The sequence below is a fragment of the Chionomys nivalis genome, chromosome 22 (assembly GCF_950005125.1).
Source record: "Chionomys nivalis chromosome 22, mChiNiv1.1, whole genome shotgun sequence".
Taxonomy (NCBI): Eukaryota; Metazoa; Chordata; class Mammalia; order Rodentia; family Cricetidae; genus Chionomys; species Chionomys nivalis.
In genome coordinates this window covers 1,117,242-1,143,403 of record NC_080107.1, presented here as the reverse complement: position 1 = coordinate 1,143,403, position 26,162 = coordinate 1,117,242, and the positions used below count along the sequence as shown (strand labels likewise).

General features: G+C 44.6%; 1 protein-coding gene and 1 non-coding gene across 4 annotated transcripts; one reads left to right on the top strand and one right to left on the bottom strand.

The window, feature by feature from the left end:
• Positions 1–75: 75 nt before the first annotated feature.
• Positions 76–25,804, bottom strand: Zdhhc5 (zinc finger DHHC-type palmitoyltransferase 5). 3 transcript variants are annotated; one of them, XM_057754850.1, is made up of 12 exons: positions 25,481–25,804; positions 21,064–22,172; positions 13,081–13,202; positions 8,893–9,050; positions 7,104–7,276; positions 6,854–6,956; positions 5,724–5,815; positions 5,007–5,139; positions 4,569–4,692; positions 3,393–3,505; positions 1,948–2,807; positions 76–1,559 (listed from the first exon to the last, which is right to left on the bottom strand). In XM_057754850.1, the coding sequence occupies exons 2-12, from the start codon at positions 21,165–21,167 to the stop codon at positions 1,394–1,396; spliced, it is 2,148 nt and encodes a 715-aa protein (XP_057610833.1). In that variant the 5' UTR covers positions 21,168–22,172; positions 25,481–25,804; the 3' UTR covers positions 76–1,393. The 3 variants fall into 3 exon arrangements, with proteins under 3 accessions (XP_057610833.1, XP_057610832.1, XP_057610834.1); XM_057754849.1 differs by having other exon boundaries at positions 25,492–25,804; XM_057754851.1 differs by lacking the exon at positions 25,481–25,804 and adding an exon at positions 25,439–25,456.
• LOC130864990 (U6 spliceosomal RNA) lies at positions 13,823–13,925 on the top strand. Its single transcript, XR_009056034.1, has one exon. It is a non-coding gene; the product is annotated as a U6 spliceosomal RNA (small nuclear RNA).
• Positions 25,805–26,162: the final 358 nt, after the last annotated feature.

Sequence of the window (26,162 nt, the reverse complement as noted above, 5' to 3'; positions counted from 1 at the left end):
CTCTGGAAGAGGAGTCAGTGCTTTTATGGCTGAGCCATCTCTCCAACCCGTTTTACTTTCTAAGAGTAAATTAAGAAATGACACAAGAGTTCTAAGATTTCAAAAGAGAGGAAGTTTTTGTTATGAAAAGTTAGGTTTCTCTCATCCAGCAGGACATTTGTTAGCCAGAATAAAAGCAGACCAGAGAATGGGGCTTCTCTTTTGACTTCCCACAAGACCATTCACCTTGCCTTAGCCAGATAAAACACAAGTCAGGGGGAGCTGGTTAGATCAGGATTTATTTTATTCCTTGTTGGTTTAAAATGGCTAATCAGAATAAAAAATTATAGGGTCTCTGTATAGAGGCTGGGCTCTTCCCTGTTAAAGGTTAGACCCCAGCTACCCCCTCTACCCAGCACCATATTGAGGTGGGCTAAGGGGTAAACCCCAGGGGACAATCGGAGGGGCCTAGGCCTGCCACTCCTTCTCTCTATCCCATTTTTGGCATATGATGAAAAATATTGCTTTTTGGATTCTTCTCTTCTGGCCTTGGGTTTGAAGATCATTTTAACTAAGTTATAGGGAAGCATTGAATGGGCTAAGCCAACCACAATCCCTGACTCCCAAGAATGGGGGGGAGGGAGATTGCCTGATGTTTTTGTAAACTATGCCAAGCTCTTTTCCTGATCTCCCACCACCGTCGTGGAACTGTGACCCCTTTCCTGGGAAACTAGATGTCAGTGAGCCTTGGAAACTCTGCAAGTCCCTTTTTCTGACCCAAGAACCCCAGACTTAACTGAGGTTTCTTTCCCAATCACTTAGCACCAGCAGAGGGTGCCATTTCCTTAGTTGATAACTGGGACAAAAGAGAGGGAACCATGGGGAAAAGGAAGACTGTACTGTCTCTTTTCCTGCTGGTCTAAGGAAAGGGAAGAATAAAATCCCCTTCCTTATATATATATATATCTATATATCCCTCCCTTGTTTTGCCATCCCAGGATAGATATATAATTTCTTTGATATTTATAATATATATATATATATATATATGTACACACACACCTGGTAACGGAGAAGAGGAAAAAAATAGAATCCGTAACAATAATAAAAAAAATTATTTCTGGTTTAAAAATGATCTGGTTCCCTCCAGGGCGAGCAATTGCACAAATGTCCACTGAGTCTGGTCCAGGGATCAAAGGGAAGGAAGGTCTTAAAAGAGCAAAAGGGGGAGGGGTGCCACCCCTGTCTCAGGGCCCCAACTCTCCTCAACCCCATGGCATTTTGTAAAACAAGCCTCATCCTCTTGGAATCGGTGGTTTAAAAATGTCCATGCAAAGTAGGGGAGCCCCTTGAGGGAAGGAAGGTGGCCACCTGAGGCCCTTTGGTGTAGGTGGGGGAGGGGAGGCGCCAAGATTCACACAGAAATCTCATAAGTGGTACCACCCACCCCTGACACCTTCTTGACTCCTCCCCTTGTGGGACTACTGAGAGTTGGCTGGCCTGGGCCAGGGGAAGCTGAGCCTATACTCTTGGGCTGCCCATTGGATTTGATGTAGGTGGTCTTGAGCTGTACTTCATCTCTGGGGGAAAAAGAAGAAACAGACATCAGGAAAAGATGCACAATGCATATACAATACAATCATACACAAAAAGGGTCTAATATGGAGGGGGAATCTTTTCCATGTATCTCCTTACCTAAGCAATCCAGTCCTTTTGACTTCACTGACATGCTTAAAACGGATTCTCTTTTTTCCCCATTTATTTCTAACCTCAGTTCTCATATACTTATTCTGGCAAGTAACTCTCAGGAAGATAGTATTAAGGGACTATTATCAATCTTCAGTCTCTAAAGAGTTGTCCATAAGGCTATCAAATTATGAAAGAGTTCTCAGGGTCCCCAGGCTCCACCTATACTAGAATCATGTACAACAGACTGACATCACATGAGGGAGGAAAAGACATACTTACTTGGGTGTCAGTAATGGCTGCAATGCCACTTCCTCTGTCTCAGAGACACCAGATGGGGCTTTTTGGCTGCTATAAGACATTGATCGGCCCGGGTAGGGGGCAGTTGGGCCTGGTTCAGGGGACCCTACTCCCCGGCCCCTTAGCCCATCTGGTTTGCCAAAACGGGGGATAGCTGGGCGTCCCAGTGGAGTCTTGCTCAAGGGTGACCTCTTTGAATCATCTGAAGAAGAACTAGTACGAGGGGCATGGCCTGAGCCTGGTGTTGACTGAATGCCTGAGTCTCCCAAGCCTGGCTCTTCCTCACGGCCTGCAAGTGGAGGTGACTGTCGTAGCAGCTTCTCTCGTTCCTGGAGGGAGGCCACGATGTGGCGAGACAGATTGTCATATCGGACTGGCGAAGGCTCTCGGTGTGGCGGGCCGGTTGGCACCAAACGTGGGTGCCTCTCGGCTTCCCGCTGTTGGGCCAGCCGGGCTGACAGGAAGGGAGAGGTGTAGCCTAAAGGTGGGTCTGGCTCAGGCCCTGCCTGTACTGACTCAAAATCAGGGCTGTCTGAAGGAGTGAGCAGACTGTCATAGGAGAGACTTCCATTGCGTGTCTGATTGGCCAGGCTCTTATAGGAGGTGGAAGTGGTACCCTCTGAACGAATGGACTGCAACTGGCCCAGCTCAAAGCCTGTGCCCTGGGCTGACTTGAGGCTGGAGGATCGTGAGCCACTGGACAATGGATCAAAATGAAAGCTTTTTCCAAAAGTGGGAGACCGGAAGCTCTCTGGCTCCAAACTGGGCTCTGAGCGGTAGCTGGGGTGGCGGCTACTATCTGCAATTGAGGTTGGTTCCTTCAAGCTGTCTCCACGACTCAACTGTAGAAAAAGAGTAAAATAGTCTTAGCGTTCCTTTTGACAGCTGCCAGACACCTGAGCCCAAAGAGACACTGAAGAAGAGAATTACATGCCAGTGGCACACTTCAAACATGGACGTCATATGGTTGGCCTTTAACACAAGGCTGGGAACAAATGCCTCATTTTAAGATGCTGGAAATGAGGCTTATAGAGACTAAGTAACTTGGTTTCTAAAATCAGTTTTGACACTAGTTTTTTTTTTTTTTTTTTTTTTAATACAAGCACTCTGTTTGCACCTAAGTCTGCAGGCCAGAAGAGGGCACCAGATCTCATTACTGATGGTTGTGAGCCACCATGTGGTTGCCGGGAATTGAACTCAGGACCTCTGGAAGAGCAGCCAGTGCCCTTAGCCTCTGAGCCATCTCTCCAGTGCCCACTAATTAGTGTTTTTCTCTAGTATTTGTCATTGCTCCTTTTTTGATGAACACATCAAGGAAATTCAATTCCATTAATGCCAATAATCATCAGTAAGATGCCCTTGATTTTTATTTCCCCCACGCTTTCCTCAAGAAAGGTTATGGGCCCACTTCTCAGAGTACACAGTACCTTGGCGCTGGAGGAGTGAGGCATGGCAGCTGACGTGCTGCTGCTGCTGTAACCCGGTCGGTACTTGTACATGGTAGGTGTAGGGGGGCTATCCTTGCCCAGGAGACTGCTATCTACACGGGAAACCCAGAGCACAACTGTCATGGAGTTTCTCAAAGTAGAGGAAAAGGGCACAGCAGAATCAAGTATACCCAATAAAAGCAAAGTCTAGGAAACAAGACTTTGCTGAAATTAAGTCTCAAGACTCAGCTGGACCTGGTCTTTGGCTATAGGACTACAAGTGGTGAGCAGACAAACACACGCAGACTAAACACGCACACACACATAATAAAAATAATGGTAAGGCTAGGTGTGATAGTGCACATCTTTAATCCCAGCACTCGGAAGACAGAGAAAGGCAGACTTCTGTGAGATCAGCGACAGTCTGGTCTACAAAGTCCTTGTTCCTTCCTTCCTTCCTTCCTTCCTTCCTTCCTTCCTTCCTTCCTTCCTTCCTTCCTTCCTCCCTCCCTCCCTCCCTCCCTCCCTCCCTCCCTCCCTCCCTCCCTCCCTCCCTCCCTTCCTGTTTAGTTTTTCTTTTTTTGTTTGTTTTGTTTTTGGAGGCAGGGTTTCTCAGTGTAGCCCTGGCTACCCTGGAACTCATTCTGTAGATCAGGCTGAGCTTGAACTCAGAGATCCACCTGTTTCTGCCTCCTGAGAGCTGGTATTAAAGGCGTGCGCCACCACCCGGGGGAAGGGAGAATATTTTTTAAAGACCAAGGATCTTTATAATTTGTGGCGAGCAAATGCACCAAAAGTACTAAGAAATTGAGATTCAGGAAACTCACAGCAAGTAAAACTTGCTACAAAAGCCTGATAACCTGAATTTGAATCCCCAGAATTCATAGTGGAAGGAAGGAACCAGTTACTGGAGGTTATCTTTTGTTCTACCTAACACCCTCCCGCCACACACACCATGCACATACACAATATAAAATTGTAAAAAGTAATTCTCTGGAAAGTCCGTCCAAATCACTGTCTATTACTAACCGGCAGCACTCCTTTTAGCTACCCAAAGAAAGCTCTATCCTCTGGGTGTTGTAAGCCCTAATTCAAGCATTACCTCCCGGCCCTTGCTCATCTTTTCTACAGCTTACACGGTACCTTGTCTGTCTCACACATCAAAGCAGCCCTTACCCTCATTAGTAGCCAGGCCAAGGTGCGTTCGCAGCCCGGTGTATCGGCTCAGGTCTGGCTTAGGAGGAGGTGGAGGCTCCGCATCCGCAGACTGACTCTCTGTTATCTCTAGGCTTCCCTTAGACTTTAAAGGAAGGGAGGGAAATCAGACTGAGAAACCACAGTAAGGTAACATTAAGTCGGCATAAGAAAAGTACTGGAGAACCAGTTAGAGTCAGTTTGGGGATAAAAAGGACAAAGAAGAGTTGGGCATCTATCATCTAAAGATGTTATGTCTTATGAAGACACACAAAGAAATGGTCTCAGTATCTGTCACTGAACTTGAAATCTAATGGAGAAAAGATCTGTATTTAAGTGACTTTAACACAAAGATGTATACTCAATTCAAGTTTCGATCTCGTTGCCATGGTTTACCTAGCTTTACTTCCCTGTTCTCACCTTAGTCCTCCTCAGCTCTCCCTGGATGCCATTATCCATGATCTTCACAGTGATCTGCCCATCTGAGACGTCTGGTCGAAGGAAAGGAGGTCTGATTACAATTGTCTTCTCTTTCTTTGGTCTCCCCAGATACCTGTGTAGCAAGAGTGAGAAGGCTTTCATTTACTATTTCATTCAAAATTTCTACTTGTAGAGCTGGGCGGTGGTGGTGCACGCCTTTAATCCCAGCACTCGGGAGGCAGAGGCAGGCGGATCTCTGGGAGTTCGAGGCCAGCCTGGTCTACAAGAGCTAGTTCCGGGACAGGCACCAAAGCTACAGAGAAACCCTGTCTCCAAAAACAAAAACAAAAAAAAAAACCAAAATTTCTACTTGTATACAAAGTATGAAGGAAGCTTTCTGAATATACAGTAAGACTCTCAGTTTAATCTTCGGCAGCAGTCTAGTGTAAAGTTAGTGATTGGATTCGGTGCACATCTTCAGCAAGAATGGGCCTTTATAAGCAAATGTCAAGCACTACAGTTAAATTTTATACATCCTCAATTCTCAAAGGCAATGAGCCACACCTAAACAGTATCAGCTGAATTCAAAAGTTCACCAAAAGATCAGCATGTCTTATCCTTGTACCACTCACCATTCTAAGAGCAAAGCCCTTTCTAAAAGACATTTTCCATCAGACTTCCCTTATTCAGGACAAGCCAAGGAAGACAAAGGTGTACCTGGGTGCTGGAGAGCTGCAGAGGACACGGCTAACGTTGTTACAGCAGCCATTGGTGAAGGGATTCACACCTCCCCGGAATTTACCTGTAACCTAGGAAATAGAAAGAACCAGGTCAGATTATGCCGGAGGCAAATGACTGTGCAGCCATTCTTTTTGTTTGCTTGCTTGCGTGTTTTTTAAGACAGGGTTTCTTTATGTAGCTGTGGAGCCTGTTCTAGAACTTGCTCTTGTAGACCAGGCTGCTTCCCGTGCACCACCACCTGGCTGTGCAGCCATTCTTTCAGGTACAAAAGTGACACTTGTAAAGATTAAGATCAAGGATTCACCAGGTAGTGATGGCGCACACCTTTTATCCCAGTCCTCAGGAGGCAGAGGCAACTGGATCTCTGTGAGTTTGAGGCCAGCCTGGTTTACAAAGTGAATTTTAGGACATCCAGGACTGTTATAAAGAGAAACCCTGTCTCAGAAAACAAAAACACAGGGATTATAGAGTCGGAGGTTCTCAGTTAAAATTCTAAGTATACCTTATAAAAATCAACCTTCAACATCAGATTCCTGTATTAAGATGGGTTTAAGTAATTTTCTGAATATTGACTAAGATAATCCAGATTCCTTTACATCAAGTGGCACAGTATTTGCATATAGCCTATGTACACGTTATATACACTAATTTATCTTTCCATCATAGTACTAAAGCCTGTGCCAACTAGTTTCTATAAAGTCACAGACTAAATATTTGTTAAAAAGAATGATAACAAAGCCATTCTTTTTTTTTTTCTTTTTCTTTTTTCTTTTTTTTTTTTTTTTTGAGACAGGGTTTCTTTGTAGCTTTGGAACCTGTCCTGGAACTAGCTCTTGTAGACCAGGCTGGCCTCGAACTCAAGGAGATCCGCCTGCCTCAGCCTCCCAAGTGCTGGGATTAAAGGCATGCACCACCTCCCGGCTACAAGGCCATTTCTTACCCGGTCAAACCTAGTGCCTCAGCCTCCTAAGTAAGACTCCATCACCACCTTTAATTCTACTTACTGAGGACCTAGGCCCACTTCACCACTCTACATCATAATTACTCACTGAGGTTCTGTTTATCTAAGCGCTACGCTCTCAGTCTCCTGCCAGTTCTCCTAGTACCTGTTCATTCGTTGTTCGTCCCCTAGCCACCAGCACCACATGAAATCCTGTGAGGCCAGCTACAGGGATGAAAAACAAGCCAGCCACACACATCACTGCCATTCTGATTCCAAGTAGTCAAGGAAAACAGGGCAATGTTACCTTATTTTCCCCAGTTCTATTACAACTACTTCCCCTTTAAATATCTTGACTCAAGGACTTAACTTGCCCTCCCAGCCCCATCCCACAAGCCAAAGGCCTCCAAGGATACGTGACAGCAGTGCGGACCCCTGAGAGTTCCTCTAAGTGATAGAGGACATAAAGGAGGCCAAAGCCAAACACACCCATTATGTGGGCTGTCAGGGAAAGGAGGAAAAGGAAGAAATATCTGTAGTTCCTGCGACCAATACAGTTGTTCACCCAGGGGCAGTGATGATCAAATTCCTAGGAGCAAAAAAGAGACAGAATAAAAGGTGTCCTTAAAAACATAGCAATAACCTGGGTTCAATCCCTGAGACTCACATGACAGAACGAGACAATCAATCCCTGCAAGTTGTCCTCTGACCTTCACATGTACTCCAGGGACGGACACACACACAAACACACACACACACACACACACACACAAGAAAGCATTAGATTCCTTCTGCTGAAAACAGGAACAAAATAACAGAACGTAAGCTTTACTTTTTGTATTCATATTCACCACTTAGTCACAAAAATTTAAAGTTTTAAAAGATTAAATTTAAAGTCAGGTGATTGCAGCACATGCCTTTAATTCCAGTGCTCAGGAGGCAGTGACAGGCAGATCTTTTTGAGTTTAAGGCCAGCCTTATCTACAGAGCGAGTTCCAGGACAGCCAGGGCTACACAGAAAAACCCTGTCTCAAAAACCCAGACAAATAAAAAAATAAAGCAAGCAGTTCCTCTTGCTCTGTTAACTGAAAGAGTCCTTCCAGAGGTTGGCCAGAACCCAAATTGATCAACAAATTGTTTGGCACGGTGCCCATAAGTCTACAACTCAAGTACTTGGGACACAGGAAGACAGCCACAAGTTTGTGGCCAGCACAGGCTCCAAAGCTACAGAGAAACCCTGTCTCAAATAAATAAACAAATAAATAAATAAATCTTTGTAGGCAAAATAATGTGTTCTAAGGGGTCCAATGATGGCCCAGTTAAAAGCACTTACTGCTCTTGTAGGACCTGAGTTTGGGTCCTAGCACCCACATGTGGCTCACAATCAACCAACAGTAACGCTAGTGTTTTGTGAGATAACTGATTACACTGTGTAAAGATATATAATTGTGATTGGTTTAAAAGAAAAAAAAACTAAATGGCCAATAGATAGACAGGAGGTACAGGCAGGACTTCTGGGGACAGAGAGAGCTCTGGGAAGAAGAAAGGGAGAGCTGGAGAGTAGCCAGTTGGACACAGAGAAGCATGACATTCAGGAGAGGTTAAGAACCATGTGGCAGCACAAAGATGAATAGAAATGTATTAATTTTAGTTATGAGCTAGTTAGAAACAAGCCTAAACTAAGGCCAAGTTTTCATAATAGTAAATCTCTCTGTTGTTTTTCGTAGTGGGGAACCCAAAGAAAAAATCCATTTACTCTAGTTCCTCAGGATCTAATGCCACCTCCTCAGGCACCAGGTACACACATACACAAGAACCAATCTTTTTAAAGAAGAAAGCTGGAGGGATCTTCCAGAGGATCCAGGCTCAATCCCCCACATGAAGACTCACAGCTTTCTATAACTCCATTTCCATGGTTCTGACGTCCTCTTCTGGCCTCCAATATGCACGTAGTACACAGACATGCATTCAAGCAAAAATACCCATACATATAAATAGAAATTTTAATTAAAAAAGAAAAAAGAGGGATTGGACAGATGGCTCAGAGGTTAAGAGCACTGGCTGCTCTTTCAGAGGTTCTGAGTTAATTCCCAGCAATCACATGGTGGCTCACAACCATCAGTAATGAGAGCTGGTGCCCTCTCTGGCCTGCAGGCATGCATACAGGCAGAACACTGTGCATAATTCTACAGTAGGTGCTCTTACCTCCACACAGTTGTCACAGACACTGCAGTGGGAACATCTAGGAGGGCGGTAGAAGCGGCAGGTGGCACACCATTTCATGCGCACTTGGATGCCCTTGATCTCCACCGTTTTGTAAAGAGGAGCTCGGAAATCATCTTCTTTGTCTTCATCCTCTTCAGCTTGAAAAGAGGGAAAAATCAACTTAAAAACAACTGTGCCCAGACTATTAAGTACTAGGAACATAAGGATGTTTAAAACATAACTCCTTAAGACTTATTGTGTGTGTGCATGTGCCAAACGAGGGTGTTATTAGATCCTCGGTGCTAGAGTCATGAACAATTGTGGGCTGTGGGTGCTGGAATCAGTCAGGGTCTCTGCCAGAGCAGAGACTTAAAACCACCGAGCGACTTCTCTAGCCTAAATTCTTTTTTTTTTTTAATATTTATTTATTATGTATACAATATTCTTTCTGCATGTATGCCTACAGGCCAGAAGAGGGCACCATACATCATTACAGATGGTTGTGAGCCACCATGTGGATGCTGGGAATTGAACTCAGGACCTTTGGAAGAGCAGGCAATGCTCTTAACCACTGAGCCATCTCTCCAGCCCCTAGCCTAAATTCTTAAGTACCTAGATAGAATGTCATATTTTGTAAGTCCACAGTTCACATACTGCATGGTTAAGAGCAAAAGGTTTTTTCTAATATCAGGATTAGCAAGAAAAAAACATTCTCCTATACTAAAATATTTTGCCACGCATTGTGGTTCATTCCTTTAATCCCAGCACTTGGGAGACAGAGGCAGGTGGATCTCTGAGTTCAAGGCCAGTCTGGTCTACATAGTGAGGTCCAGGATAGCTGAGGCTACCCAGAGAAACCCTGTCTCCAAAAAAAAAAAAAAAGAGAGAGAGAGAGAGAGAAATTTTCTGTAGGCATGTGGATCCCTGTGACTTCAAGGCCAGTCTGGTCTACTAAGCAAGTTCTAGGACAGCCAAGGCTGCTGTTACACAAAAAAGCTCTGTCTCAAGGGGAAAAAATAAAGATGAAGTTTTCGGCCAGCCATGGTGATGAATAGCTTTAATCCCAAAGCAGGTAAATCTACACAAGGTATTGGGCTCAATTCCCAGAATGGAAAGACATCCTACTACTTTGGTAGATACATGCTATATATAAACAAACATACAGACACACACAAACACACACACACACACATAGTTTGGAGTTTGTTTGACATATGGTCTCACTACACAGCCCTGGGGCTGAAACTATAGGAATCTGCCTGCCTCTGCCTCCCAAGAGCTGGGATTAAAGGTGTACAATCATGCCCAGCTCATATGCAAAATCTTCAAGGATGTAGCTCTGTGACACAGCTGTTGCCTAACATATGCAAGTCCCTGGGTTTGATCCTCAGCAATGTAGGAAAACAAAACAAAAAACTTTTAAAATAAAGGGAATATGCCAAAATGTAAGAGTTCTCTCTGAGCTGGGCATTGGTGGCGTAAGACTTTAATCCTAGCACTTGGAAGGCAGAAGCAGACCTCCTCTACAGAGGAAGTTCAAGTACAGCCAGGGCTATACAAAGAAACCCTGTCTCAGAAAGAGGGAGGAGAGGATTATCACATATGGTCATCAGAGCTTTCTGTATAGCAGGCCACTGACTATCTGACAAACGAACACTAATGACTCAATAAAAACATCCTTCCTTGGTTTTGGAGACTCAAAGTGCCTTATCCCACAAAAATCTAAAAATGATCAGTAACACTGAGGCAAGCTTTCAGAGCACAGCGAGTTCAGGAAAACCGCATCTCACTTGCTAACCCAAGACCACTTGGAAAAATAATTTGCACTTGTGAGGAAAATCAGATGTCATTAGTAACAATTTTTGTCAGCTCATGGTCTTTCTTGCTCATGAACTTGATCACGACAGTTCTTGTTTTAGTCCTCCCTCCACGAGACTTCCGACGTGACCTGGAAAGTATGCTTCCAGCTTTTCCTGCTCTTCTCTGGCTCTATCTTACCCACATGGTAGTCTTTTGTCTTATAAAAAGTTTGCTTTTCTCTTAAAATATGAAACCATCTTCAGCCTTCTTTGCTTACTTCTTAAAAGAGGAAATCTAGTATTTGTTGACTCTGCTTCCTCATTTTCCATTCACTGCCTTAAAACAACAGTAATTCAGCTGTACCCTTTTCTTAGACATACATAAACACACTACTTAGCTACTGTTAAGATCAATTTTTCAGCTGGTTATTATAGTGGCTTACACCTATAATTCCAGCACTCAGGAGGCCTACCTGGGCTACAGAGTGAGACTCTGTTTAAAAATAAAAGTAATTATTTAAAGAATCAATTCTTAGTAACCAAACGGGAGATTCTGAGTGACTATACCAGGAAGTCAGTTACCTGACAAATTCTCCTTAGCTTTCACTTTTCTCCTCCTCCTTGTTCAGTCCCTCCTCAATGGCTCCTCTTTCTCCTTTACCCACAATAAAATGGCAGAACTAACCAGGTCTTACTTCATGTCTTTCCTAACCTCACTCTACATTATCTTACTCCTACCACTTCACATGCCACAGCTGCACACTCCCAAAGCACAGTATTTAACTCCTGCCTGCTGGATAACTGTAGAGGGGAGTATCAGACTCATTATCTACATCTAGAGTTTGGGATTTGTCCAGGGCCTGGGCTCAATCCCTAGCATGGAAAAAATCAAAAGCAAATATACAGCCTATTTAACATTCAGTTTATAAAACTCAGCATTAAATTTATCTCCCAAGGTCTGACCCTTGAAACTGCCACAACAGAAGTATCCTCTGCTGTCTAGGTACTGCACGGGCCTAGCCACACTTAGCTTCTGAGCTCAGACGGGATCAAGTATGCCCAGGGCAATGGAGCAGCAGGTTTTTTCACTCTTTGCTCTGCCCCATTAAGCTGTCATAAATGATTCTGTTTAATCTACTTTTTGGCCAAAGCCAAGAGCTATCTGTACACTCACAAAAGAATTATTTTATTGTAAATTAAAGACCCCCTTGGGATCAGATGCTGCACATTTTCCAAAGGCCTCATGTAGCAAATGAAGTCCTTCACAATTTGGCTCTGGGTTTCTTTTCTGGTCTGACCATATACTGTATCCTCCAACCTGATGACATCACCATTCCATGGGCACAAGCTTCTGTGTATGCTTCCTCTGTCTGAAACTGTCCTCCTCTTCCTCAGGCTTCTGGTTGGTAAAGTCTTCTCACCCATTCTTAGCAGTACTTCTCTAGACAATAACTGCACTGCTGTCAATTTTCTCAAGAGAACCTTACCCATACTTCCACTGTACTTTGTACCACACTGTCAGAACTGTTTAATTTATAGTAAATATTACTGGACTTAACACCATTCAACCTACAAACTCTGAGTAAATTTCTGAATAACAAAAAATCAAAGAAGCAGACCTAAGTCCCACCCTTAATCAAGATGCTATTTACAGGGGCTGGAGAGATGACTCAGCGGTTAAGAGCACTGACTGTTCTTCCAGAGGTTCTGAGTTCAATTCCTAACAACCACATGGTGGCTCACAACTATCTATAATGAGATCGGGGACCTCTTCTGGAGTGTAAGTACATAATAAAGACTTTTTTTTTTTATTAAAAAAAAAAAGATGCTATTTACAATTGATTCCTGCAGGGGTGGGGGAAAGGGAAGGAGCAGAAGAGGAAGGAGGGGAAACTGGAACCGGTATGTGAAAAATAACTAAGTAAATAAATAAAGTAATAAAAACCAACTGATGCCTGCTGAGAAAGAAAAAAATCAGTTTCTCCAATGGAGTGGCACTGGGCATCAAGTCCAGAAGCAGCAGTAGACCAACACAATACAGATTCTGTTTTGTGTGAGTTTTGTTTAGGTTAAATTTTGTTTGTATTGATTTTCCTTTGTTGTTGTTGTTTGTTTCTGAGAGGGAAAGAAAATGAAGTTGGGTAGGGAGGGAAATGAGGAACATCTTGGAATTAGGGGAGGAGAAAGAATAATGATCAAACTAAAAAACCTTAAATAAAATTTAAATAAAAAAGGTCTGACCCAAAGTAAACCAAATGACTAAATATTGTGTGATACATATTCCTCTTAACAGTATCCCAGAATCCTAAGACCCTCCAACCCAAGATCTACCCAAATAACTATTGTTAACGATAACAGGGAGTTCACATGAGGACATAGGAAGATTTACCTCGGGGAAAAATTCCTGGGTCCATAAAGGTGGCCATGCTGAAGTTGGCCAGCACGAAGAGGAACATAATTGCATTGTAGATGGGCACTGCAGGTGACACATTCAGGCTCAGTCCTGGACACCTGCAGACAATAAAGAAAATGACATTCTGATGCCAGCAGAAATATGAACTGGACAGACTTTACAATGTACCCTTATCTCCTCACAAACCAGACACAAGAACTAGGGATTGACTGTAAAATAAATATCAGCTATACTCCTGTCTCTGGAGCAACCTACGGTTTCTGGATCTATGTCCCACTGACCTGCACAATAGCCCAAAGAATGTGGATTCCACCTGCCTCTCAAGCTCCCCGTCCATCTTCAGTTAACTTTGGAACAATCTCAACTACGTTAGGTTTCTCCACTGTCAGCTATCTAGAGGCTAATTATAATGGTTGAGAATTGAAAATATAATATAATGCTGGGTGTGGTGGCACATGCCTTTAGTTCCAGCACTCAGGAGGCTGAGGCAGGTAGGTCTCTAAGTTCGAGGCCAGCCTGGTTGACAAAGTGAATTCCAGGATAGTCAGGCTTGTTACACAGAGAAACCCTGTCTTGAAAAACCAAAATAATAGTAATAATAACACACATGAAAATGTCTATCAGAACACAAAAATTAAGTCAGGCACACTTAGTGCACACCTGAACACAACATACAACTGCCAGTTCAAGGTCAGCGTAGGCTCTACAGACAAAAACTGTGTTCACTTTGGCAGCACATGTGCTAAAATTAAAATAATATTAGATTATTATGGCCTCTATGCAAGAATGACACGCAAATTTGTGAAGCATTCCATAAAATAATAAAGGACAAAGAACTAGACTTCTGATATCTCAAATGGAGCAAAGAACAAGAGAGGAAAAATTAGAGAACTTCAGATCAAAGAAATCCTAACTCAGGGGGAAAAACTGGGCATACATGTCTAGTATTCATGGCATTCAAATCAAGAGACATGCTTTAGATACCAAGGAAAAAAGAGGAGTGCTCATGTAAGTCTGAGTTCATGTTCTTTCAGGACCCAACTCTTAATAGAAGGGCTGCCCTTCTCTGCTGGTGCCCCAGGAGCTCAGACTTTGGCTGTGAACCTTACTTTATCTGCTTGGTCTTATTTCCATTTCAGCTCAGAGAGAACTTCCTGTGCACTACAAGACAGTGGCTAAATACCCTAATCTGCTTTGTGGCAGAGAATTTAATCTCCAGAATCAGGACAGCATCTGTCCTTGTCCCTTTTACCCGGACAGTCAGAAGATAGGAAGAGTTTGATGAAGAAAAAGACAGGCCTAGGATATTAAACATTCAAGTCTGGAATACTAATTCACAAGAGTCAAGAAAGAGCCGGGCGGTGGTGGCGCACGCCTTTAATCCCAGCACTCGGGAGGCAGAGGCAGGCGGATCTCTGTGAGTTCGAGACCAGCCTGGTCTACAAGAACTAGTTCCAGGACAGGCTCCAAAACCACAGAGAAACCCTGTCTCGAAAAACCAAAAAAAAAAAAAAAAAAAAAAGTCAAGAAAGGTGGTCAGTCCCCATTCAAACTAAAAACACAACTGTAAGTAGTGACCCAAGATTATTCAGAAGCAGTGAGCTTTGTAGTAAGACATAAACCAATGAGACACATTTTTTTTTCTCCACTATCTAGTTTTTCAAATTCAGCCATCCATTTAAAAATTTAAAGTAAATACTATTTATGTGCCAGGCTTTGCAGATAGTAAACATCAATAAAATCATTACATCTCTTTATTGGGCTACACAGAATTGGAAACCAAAATAATAGACAGATATCAAAGTGAAAACATCCCTTCAGCCAGAATCCCACACTATTAACACGCAAAGTCCTCTATAAGGCTTCTTCCTCTGAACTCTTGGTTGAGAAAAGATTTATCATATCTTGGCATGAGTTGGAACAGAGTTTAAGAAGGAAGAGTCCCTGCAGGACCCTACTGCAAAGCCTATTTCCTAGGTTTCTTAGGAGGGAAGGAGAGAAACTGAAAACCAGTCACCCAGGTCAGGCCCCTCCCTGGCACATAGCTGCCCCTTCAGTTTCCGCCTGAGGAGGAAGAGAAAGGTGACTCACTTCACTCCTCCAGCCTGGAAGATAATTAGAGGAGAACAAGAACTGTAGGGCACCGAGGTCCTTAGAACCGACCACCACAGCCCTTATCTGAGTCCAGTGAGTCTGTCTCTTCTCCCCAGCCAGTCAGTCCATTTTTTTTGACAGAGGGCCTCTTTGTGCGGCCTATTCTAGCCTAGAACTTACTATGCACCTTGACGCTAACTTTACAACTCTTAGCATCCCTGCCTGGCTCAGCCTCCTGAGTGACCGGCTGTGCCTGAGTTACAGGCTGCGCCACCATACCTACCTCAACTCTCGGTCTTCTAGATCCCTCCTCTTCTTCAGTTTCATTACCAACTTAAATCACCTAATTCCTTGTATCCTGCCAAACTTCACCTCTCAATCTCTAACAGCACATCTCAGTGAATGTATAATCGTGGAACTGAGTGTATGGACTGCCAAATAAAGACCGTTCCCACACTGGCAGCATGTCTGAGAGATTCGAATCATTCCCCTTCATGAACAGTATCTTCCACACTCACAAACCTACTGCTTCTAGCCCCAGGACTGTAGCTGGAGACAATCCACCTCAACCTCTGTAAGCAGACTGTTCCAGCCACAGCCTATATTCTCCTTGTCTTGAGAAAAAGCTTTTCCACTGCCTTAGCACTACGCCAGATTCCAAGATGACCACCACAATTGTCTGTTTGAATCGACTGCCTCTGATGGAGAGAGGTGCAGCCAGAGCTAAGGAGAGAAGTCAGGACTTGTCCTTAACTCTGTAAGTAATAATCACAGAGCGCAGAGCTTAGGGAGTGGCTGCAGCCCAGAAGGCTGACTCACTGATGGGATTCCCAGACATAAACCACCCCAGGTAGAACAGGTTCTTCTGCCCACCCATTCATTATGCCTATTTTCAATGCCAAGTAAAAAGGGAAGTGGGGGCTTCAACGTACACGCTCCTGAAACCCTGTTTCCCTAGCCTTTCTAGCCCTTTCTACTACACAAAAGAAAAAGCTAAGTTCCTAGAAGGAAAAAGCCAGTCAGGTTGTAGATTTTAATCCTGTCTCTGTTCACAAGAAACTCTTAAGCTTGCTGCTTTGATTGCATAATACACACATGAAAATGAAGGGGAATGTCTGAAAAGATGCTAAATTCTGCTCTTTTTGTCTTTGTTTGGGACAGGTTGTTCTCTTTCCCACCCAAAAGGTTGAGACAGACACATGGCATGCTCTGCTACGAGTCTTGAACTAGCATATACAACATTGAGGATTCACCAAACAGAAGACACGGGAAACCATTATCACTGTCATCAGCTGTCACTCCAGCTCCACTTGCAAGCTCAATATCACCCCATCCCCAGCTGAGCCACTAGAGAGTCAAGCACACTTACAGCCAAGGCCCATGCATTCCACCCAAGCCTAGCTCACTGCTTGACCGTCAGTGTTTCTTGATGAGAAGACTGGAATGAACGTCCCATTTCCTGCTGAGAATTTCATCAAGGAATGCTTTCTTCAAGATCCCATGGGAAAATATTTTGTCCTCAGACAGGTTCACAGGTATCTCTTAAAACCTGTGCTCTTTTGTACTTCTAGACCCTCTGATTTCCAGCTGAGCCATGTGTGCTGCAGGACCTGGGCACTTACTCCTAGAGGAAAACCGTGTAGGAAGGAAAGGAGCAACCACTGCTCAATGAGCCTCCGCAGATCACAAGACTGTTCCCACTAAAATCAGGTGCTGACACCTCCACAGGAACGAAAGGGAAGAGAAGAAAAAAGCCACAGAGGCTGCCTAAATCTGTAGACAGAAAAGTAGGAAGGGACCTGAGGCTGGAACTAAAAGAAAGTGAGCTGTGCCATGGATAGGATACTGGAAAGTGTCTGGATTTCTAACCTGCTTTTTATTTTACCAAAAACAGAAATCCCCTACCTCTTCTCCCCAACTTAAGAAACAGAAAGTTTTTTTGCTTACACCAAAGGACACTTTAGAGAAGATCGATGTAGTGATACCCATAGTGCTGCCAGGAGCTCTGTGGCACCCGGGGATGATAAAGATTCATTAAATTCGTCTCATCTGAATCACAGCATTCCTACTGTTTGTTTTATGTACTGAAAGTCCATGTTAGATACCATCCAGGAAAGTTTACAGCTGAGATAAACTGCTCCAGTTCAACTTCTTTATAGACAGAAGGAAAAACTGAGATCCAGAAACGTTAACAAAGTATCAAACTCAGTCTCCTGACCTCCAAAGCCAGGCATGGTTGACACCCACCTTTAATCCCAATACTCAGAAAGCAAAGGCAGGCAGATGTCTATAAATCTGAGGTCAGCCTAGTCTACACAATGAGTTCCAAACCAAACAGGGCTACATGGTGAGAATTTGTCTTAGAAAACAAACAAACAAACAAAAAAACAGCTGGCCGGTGGTGGTATATGCCTTTAGTCACAGCACTCTGAAGGCAGAGGAAGGTGAATCTCTGAGTTTGAGGCCAGCCTGGTCTACAGAGTGAGTTCCAGGACAATCAGGGTTACAGAGAAACCCTGTCTCGATAAACAACAAAAAGTACTAAACTACGACAGATGGGACCCAGATGCGTTATCTTAGATGCAAATTCTAGTACCTAACCAGGAAAGGGTGTGTTTACTTAAGCAGATACTCTCCTACTCAAACAGCAAAGAGAGAAATGAATTAAGGCAGGATATTTGCCACTCCTGTCTGAACAAATGAAGTCAGAGGATCAGCTCTACATAGAACCTCAACTACTCTTTGCAGACTTCTCTGGGGCAGAAAAGCATCATTATTTCTTTGATGACCAGACCTAACTGGTAATTTCTGTTCATAGCTGTCCCTACTTAACAAAGCAGCACGGAGGGTAAATTGTTCCTAATTAGCTGAAGCCTACATGCCTCCACTAATTATGTCTGCCAGCTGAAAGGAACTCTTCCTCCTGCTCCCAGTCCTCCAGGTCCCAGAGTAATTATCACCTGGGACCTGGACTGATGTAAGAGCCACTTGTAACCTAGTGAAAAGAACAGGCGGGTGACAGAGCAGTTACAGACTTATGACCCCACGGAAGTGCGCTCAAAAAGAGCCTTCTTTACCTCTCCATTCGAAGCCATGAACTCTTTTGCACATGGCACATAGTTTTAAAACTATCCAAGGAACTGAATCTCAAAGGGGGAATGCAAAAAAGCCCATTCTTAAGAATGGTGCCTCAGACGGGCAGGGGTGGTGCACACCTTTAATCCCAGCACTCGGGAGGCAGAGGCAAGCAGATCTCTGTGAGTTTGAAGTCAGCCTGGTCTACAAGAGCTAGTTCCAGGACAGGTTCCAAAATCAGCAAAACCCCGTCTTGGAAAAAAAAAACAAAGAAAAACAAAAACAAAAACAAAGAATGGTTCAAAAGTGAGCTTACAGAGGAGACATCTGAGTTAGAGGGAAAAGAGCGAAGACTTTCAGAGGTAGCAAGAGCTAGGTGGTGGGGATACAGACAGTCCGGTGATTAAAGCTATTGGTCTTCCATAACTGTGGATTCCCATCATCCACATGGCACTCATAAACCTATGTAACTCCAGCTCCTAGGTATCCAACACCCTTTCTGGTTTCTGAGGGCACCAAAAACAAACAAATCCAGTTAGGTGATAAAAGTACAATCAATAGAGTGCTTACGACTCTACAGGGTGAACATGTGAGACTTTGGTGAGAAACAGGAGCCCATTAACTTACTCTGTAGAGATTAATAATGAGGGCTCTCATCTACAATTTAAGGCTTTCTTAAATTTGTTTTAGAAACAGAAATTCCAAATAGAGTTAATAACATCTTCTACTTTTTCCCCAAGCTAAGGATGGAGTTTAGTGTTCAAAACACCCAGCTACCATGCACAAGACCCTGGAGCACCACAAACAACTTTTGCTGCAGCTGACAACATGAAATAAAGAGGGACCCAACTCAACAGGCACCAAGGGATGAAAAAGTAGGTTAAATAGCTTCAACTATCAGTAAGACAATGCCTGTCAGGACAATTCTTTGTGGACAAACTGGTATAACAAGCCAAGCACTTCAATGGTTCCAGATTAACAAATTAAAAATAAGGATTCTGCATGTCTGATCTCAACAATAGTTTGAAAGAGAAAAACCACCTACTCCGCTGAATACTTTAGCTACTCCAAGAGCTTGACTCCAAAAGGGAAACGGGCATTCCCATTAGGTAGGCCTAAAGGTATGAGCCTGATCCAGTCACAGACCTCTCCTGACCCAGCACAACTGCTACTAAAGCACAAAGGTAGGCTACAGGTTTGAGTCTGCTTACACCAAAACAGCAAAAATCAGAGCACGTTCTGATACCAAAGAAGCATCCCTCCTTTTGCTACTCAACATATGAAAGGCAGCAAACAAGTTACACAGGAAAAGAGAATGAAAATGAAGATCTTGGTTCCCTGACCACTCCAAGAGGTGACTCAACAGTATAAAGCTCAGAAGGCTAGTATAGGCTCATTACAAATTCCTAACAGAAAATAGACTGGCTAGGTGGCCACAGCTACCACACTGGGGACAGGAAAAGGGGAAAATCAGTCTCTTCCGGTAAAACAAGTGTATTTGCTCTAAGTGAGGTAGGTATCTTTGAATGTCAACTACCTTTCCCATCAGAACTAATGAGCACAAAAACTCCAATTCCTTTCAGTGGAAACTAATGCAAACGACTCTCCTAGTACTTTCTTCTAAATAAAGCACAGTCTTTCCTGTCTCCAGGCCTTAGCTCTTAGAAGTAAAGAGAAAAGCATCCTGGTTACACTATAAACCAAAACTATCTCATTAGCATAACTTAAATCAATTCTCACAGTGCTCCGAAGGCAATTCTCAAATCTCAAAACCAATTACGGCATAGCATGGTAAAAACACGTTTACAGGCCAGGCGGTGGTGGCACACCACCCAGGTGGAATTCAAGGCCAGCCAAAAAAATAAAAATAAAATAAAAAAAAAATTTAAAAACCCAATAAATAAATAAAATTAAAAGAAAAGTCTAAAACCCCAGACAGAATTCAGGAGGCAGAGGAAATATTAACACAAATTTGAAGTCAACTGATCTACTTAGGGAATTCCAGGCCAGCAAGGGCAACACGGTGATATTGTCTCAAAAGAAAAGAAAAGAAAAGAAAAAGAAAAAGAAAAACCTCTCTGAGGTACTCAGGTTCCACAATCTCTAGTATGTGGCTCAGACATCCTAGGTATGACTGACTATTTGAAAAGACTTAAGTCGGGGGCTGGAGAGATGGCTCAGTGGTTAAGAGCATTGCCTGCTCTTTCAAAGGTCCTGAGTTCAATTCCCAGCAACCACATGGTGGCTCATAACCATCTGTAAAGAGGTCTGGCGCCCTCTTCTGGCCTGCAGGCATACACACAGACAGAATATTGTATACATAATAAATAAATATTTAAAAAAAAAAAAAAAAGAAAAGACTTAAGTCAACACAGCCCGGTGATCCCTGCACTTGAGAGGCAGAGACAGGAGGTTCTATTTGAGTTGAAGGCCAGTCTGTTCTACATAGCAAGTTCTAGGATAGCCAGGGCTCTGTAGAGAGACTCTGACTCAAAAAAACAAAGAAGGGAAAAAAGATTTAAGTATAATCCAATTCTCTTTCTCTCATTTAAACTTCAAGCCTCTCTGAAGGTGTTTTCCGTCTTCCCTCCTAGTTTAAATCACTTCTGATGGAACTAGATAGGAAATCATGAAAACATCTATGAGTCCAAAGGACAGGAATGAGAGGGAAGTAGGAAACACCAACAGAGTACTGGCCTTCCGAATAACTATGAAACTAAGAGAAAACAGTCTTCACTTTCCATGGCATGGCCCTCCCACGCCCACGTGCCACTGCTGGAGAAAACTCACGTAAAGGCAAAGAAGAGTGTTGTAGCTCCCACTAGGAATATGGCGGCTGCTGAGACCGGTACATACTTGCTGGGTTTGAACCTCTTTCCAGACTCTGCGGGCATGTTGGAGCTCTGATGAAAGATGTGCCCTGCCGCATAGCCCAGGCCCACACAGCGGCAGAACAGACAAGAAAATGGGATGAGGGGAACAGAGAGGAAAGAAACTGGGGAAAACAGAAAAATGCAAAATTATCACCCTTCCCCCTCCCAAACAAAAATAAAGGTCAAAAGATCTCAAATGAAGGAAAGCACATGGGAGGGGGAAAGGTGATTTCAAATGATCAATAACCACCTCCCCAGAATAAAGCAGAAAAGGAGACTAAGAAGCACAACTTGTACAACTTAAAACGTGAAGACAAACAGTAGGCCGTATGCAGGCAAACAGCTGCAGGTGGAAAACATGGAGAGCCAAGCAGATCAAGGTGAAGCTCATGGATGGAGGCAGGTCTTCAAAAAGAAGGGGGCAGGAAGCTTTAGTTCTTCTGGGGAGATGCGAGAGCCCCTCCACAACACCACACGTCCACCTAAGAGGCGTGCACTACGATTCTATTTTAATCCCAGAAGGAACTTGGGGTCCCTTCAGCTTTGAAGAAAGCCGATCTTTCGCTGCAGTCCTTGTCCCTTTGGGTAGTCTCCTCGGCACCACTCTCACACCTGGCTTCACCAGCGCTGTCTGGCAATGGTGATTGTATTTTATTTACTTCTCTCCTGGTGGCCAAAGCTGGACAACAGCTGTTACAGGGTTGACTTGTAAATCCTTTTCTTTGAAGGGGGAGAAAAACAGACAGCGGTATTGTCCGTTTTCAATCTCTTCTTCTTATTCCCAAGCCCTTTAAGGGCTTCTTTTCCCAGAGAGCTCATGAAAAACTAAAAGGAAATTTAAAATCCTTGAAGCCATGTTCTTTCAATAAGCAAAGTAAGATGAAATCGATTTCGCCTGGTGATAGTTTAAAAGATTACTGTAGAGAAAGTTCCAAAGATGTCCCTGTTTCCAGTCAGTGCCTCTGATCTTTGTCTTCAATCTTGGGCTTCCTTGATGCAGAATTTAACTGGGATATGGTGCTTTACCTGGAGAAAACCAAATATTTTTATCAAAGAAATTCTTTCATGGTATTTCTTAAGATCCCCAAGGCTAAAGCCCCACAAGCAACTACTAAAAAGTGCCGTTTGTAAGAAAGACTTCACTTCTATGTATGTGGATAGGAACTCTAAATGGAAAGAAAATATATTCAGAGTCCTTCACCTTTTTAAGGGCTACTCTGTTTGGAAGGAGGAGAACTTAGTTTTATCTGACCTAAGGTCATCCAAGGACTCCTCGCTCTTATAAGCCCATCTCTCCTGACTAAAGTACAGTAACATTGCATACCAAGAACATAAAGTCTAAAAACAAACAAGGGCACAGAAGTGAAGGGCACTACTAAAACAGATATTCTCTTGGACAAAGAGAATATTTATTCCCACAATGAAGAAAGGAAGCTTAAAAATAGGACAGCAACTATCATTTCCTTTTTGTGTCTCTCTATGCTTATGCCTTTTAGCGACAACACCACATAAGCAGAAGTTCAATTTTTGGCCTTTTGTAATCATCTATGGGTCCTGGGTAAGAAACGATCTCGCACCAAGAGACGAAATATTCTCTATGAGAAACTCAATGCAACAAAGGGATTGGTCATTTTCTTCCAAATTCACTAGTTTTTAACTCCTAACACAGGCCTATTAGGAGGCAAACTAAGCTGCTCATAATCCAGTATGATTAGAGTAGCAATTATTTCTGTTGGTCACAGTAACAACACAACACCAGCACCTTAATTCTACAGGATGCTTTCATCTGTGATCTCAAAGTACTTTACCCGCATTATCTGGTGACAGAGTACCTTATCCTATTCTGTAAAATTGAAGGCTAGAGAAGGCCTGAAGCCATTCCACTGAATCACCTGGGTAGCCAGGTTCAGAACCCAAGACATAAGGGTTATGCTGACATAAACCCTTTCTACCACACCATATGCCTAATGATAACTTAGGATCGACAGAGCAAGATTTTTGCTTAAGTCAGAATTTTAGCCAGGCGGTGGTGGCTCAGGCCTTTAACCACAGCACTGAGGAGGCAGAGGCAGGCGGATCTCTGAGTTCGAGGCCAGCATGGTCTACTAGAGCTAGTTCCAGGACAGGCTTGATAACTACAGAAAAACCCTGTCTCGAAAAACAAAACAAAATAAAACAAAAAAACTTTAAGTGAAAAAAGCAGTGCTATTGCTCAAGTATTATACTACTTGATACCAACAGCAGCTATTAAAAACATCATGTCCTGAGATTTATAACTCCTTCTCTTACCTAGAACACAGAAGGCAATGGAGCCTGCTACAGTTACCACTCAGGAATGGTGGTGAACACCATTAATCTCAGTACTCAGAAGGCAGAGGCAGGTGGATTGCTCTGAGTATCCAAACCACTCTGGTATGTATAGCTTCCAAGCCAGCCAGGGCTACATAGTAAGGCTTAGTTAAAAAAAAAAAAAAGGAGGGGGGGAGCAGGCAAGCAACATTAGAATGAAAACCCAAAGATTATAATAAGTTCTCCTGGTCCTAAAACCAGATCCTATTTAGTCCTGATTTTATGATTATTTCTGTTTGCTGAACTTAGGCCCAGGTATCATAATTAACTGGAACAAGAAAAATTCTTGATCTGTACAGTACTATTAAAATGTTTTCCTCAAAACTCCAAAGGAAAATTACATTACTTAAATTTTATGTAAAGTTAGTTCATCGGTTTGAACCCTGTACTGCTGCAGATACCACTACACAATAAAAGCCACACAGACCAATACTGTCATGGTACAGCAGTCATGGAAGGCCATGCAGTTTTGGAACCACATACTGAGATATGAATGAGACCGTCATCTGAAATGTTAAGATATTAGAAGGGACAAGATAAAATAATGGGTTAGGTATAAATAAGAGCACACCAAGTTCCAGCAAAGGGATGTGGTGCAGAAAGAGAAGGCATGAAACCGGAAGGGTGAGTGTGGTTCATCAGTCACGCTCTGTGGATCCACAGCGGGCTCAGTCAAGAGCACAAGAATGTGTATGACACACGCTGACTGGGTGGGGGGATCGCAGAGTGAAAATACGTATGTGTAAAACAAATACGGAGCCGGGTGTGGTAGCCCACACCTTCAATCCCAGCACTCAGGAGGCAAAAGCGGGCAGCCCTCTGTGAGTTCGAGGCCAGCTTGGTCTACAAAGTGAGTTCCAGGCCAGCCAAAACAACAAAAATCTTATAAAACAAACAACTTAGGATATGCAGTTTGAAGGCTTTAGTTAAGGTTCAATACAAGCAGTTCCTGAGGAGCAGTGCCACTGACAGCATACGTATTATCTGTTCTAATAACTAAGCATTATAGCACAGTACAGTAAACTTGGATCTACTGCAATGGAGCGGCCATACAGAAGAAGGCACATAAGCTATGAGGTAAATACCACAGCCCAAGTTTAAGAGTTTTGCCATCACGGGCTGAGGCAGGTACCCAAGCACCTGTCGACAGATTCTTACACACATTAGGTGAATTTATACGCTGTCACAAGACAGAAGAGATGTCTGATATAGAGCAGACACGTACTGGGATCGAAGGATGGAGATGCAAACCTCAGATTACCCAGGACAAGATGACATTAACCAGGAAGCAAACCCAAGAGGCCAAAACTGGCCTGCAATGGATCGTGTCTGTGATTCTACGACTGCTTCTAATAACTTTAGTCACTTCCTAGCTTCTCATTTCAGTGGTTTCATTTGGCCAAGTGGTTGAGGAACTTTAGACCTGTCTATGAATAAGACTCCTACAGATAAAATACTGTCAAACACATTTAAGCTCCCACTTGTAAAAAGTACAAAGTACTTGAGACATGGAGCACCTGGCCGATGGGGGGTAGGGAGAAGCAGCGGGTGGACGGAAGAAAGAACAGGTAACCACTGGACGAAGCTCTGACCAAAATAAGTATCAGCCGAGTGTGGGCCCAGGGGCCTGAGCTATGGAGCGGCGAAAGGGGACCGGCACCCGGTCCCCACTCGGCAGCCGAGCTGACAAACCCCTGGGCCAGAAAACCAGGCAGGGCCCGCCGGCCCGGAGAGAATCGCGGGCCGGGGACGGAAGGGGCGGCGGCTCCGCAACCGGGCAGCCCGGCACCACGGCACCAACCGGTTCCGAGCCCCGGTGGCCGCGGCTCTCCGGACTCCGCGGCCGTCCGTTTCGGGAGCCCACGGAGCCCGAGGAGGGCGAGGGCCTTAACCTCCTCCCCTCCGTGGTCCCCCCTTCCCTAGAGGTCACTCTCCCCTCCCACCTCACTAGCCCGGCACTTCCGGTTCCGCAGGGGCCAGCGTACCCGGGACTCACCCCCGGCGCTGTGCCCGTCACCGGCCGCCGTCGTGGTCGCCACCGCCGTCGCCGCCACCGTCGTCGTCGCCGCCGCCTCCCAGCACTGCCGTCTGGCCTCTGAGAGGCAGCGCGCGGCCCCCGCACGCTCCACGCCCGCCCCGCCGCCGCGCGCTCCCGACGGCCGCCGCTCGCCTCCGAGCCGGCGCGCGACCGTGGCCCTCAGCTTCGGGGCGCCGGGCCTCGCGGCGTTCCCATTGGCTCCCCGGCGCGGGCGCGGGCGACGTCTCTCGCGGGGCACGTTCTTCTCATTCATGCGGCTCGCGCCGCCGCGCCCGCCCCCGTCCACTCTCCCATTCACCACTCCCCCCCCCGCCAACTCCCCCCGCCCCCGACGCCGCCCGACGGCGTGCGCGCGACCGCGGGCGACCGCGGCGACCTCGCCTCCTGATTGGCTGCCGGGGCACGGCGCCGCCAGCACGTAGGGACACGGGAGCGCGCCCGGGAGGCCGTCGTGTCTGGCCGATGGGGACCTGGGAGCCGGGCGGGCGAGCGCTCTCTCTTCTGTTGTCTGCCTTCCTATTCTAGTGTATCCAAGGAGATCTCCTAAGAAAAGAGTTCTTCGTACGTCCCGAAAATACTCAAAAGAACAAGCCGCTGCCCTTTCTTAGTTCATCAGCCTCCTCCGAGCT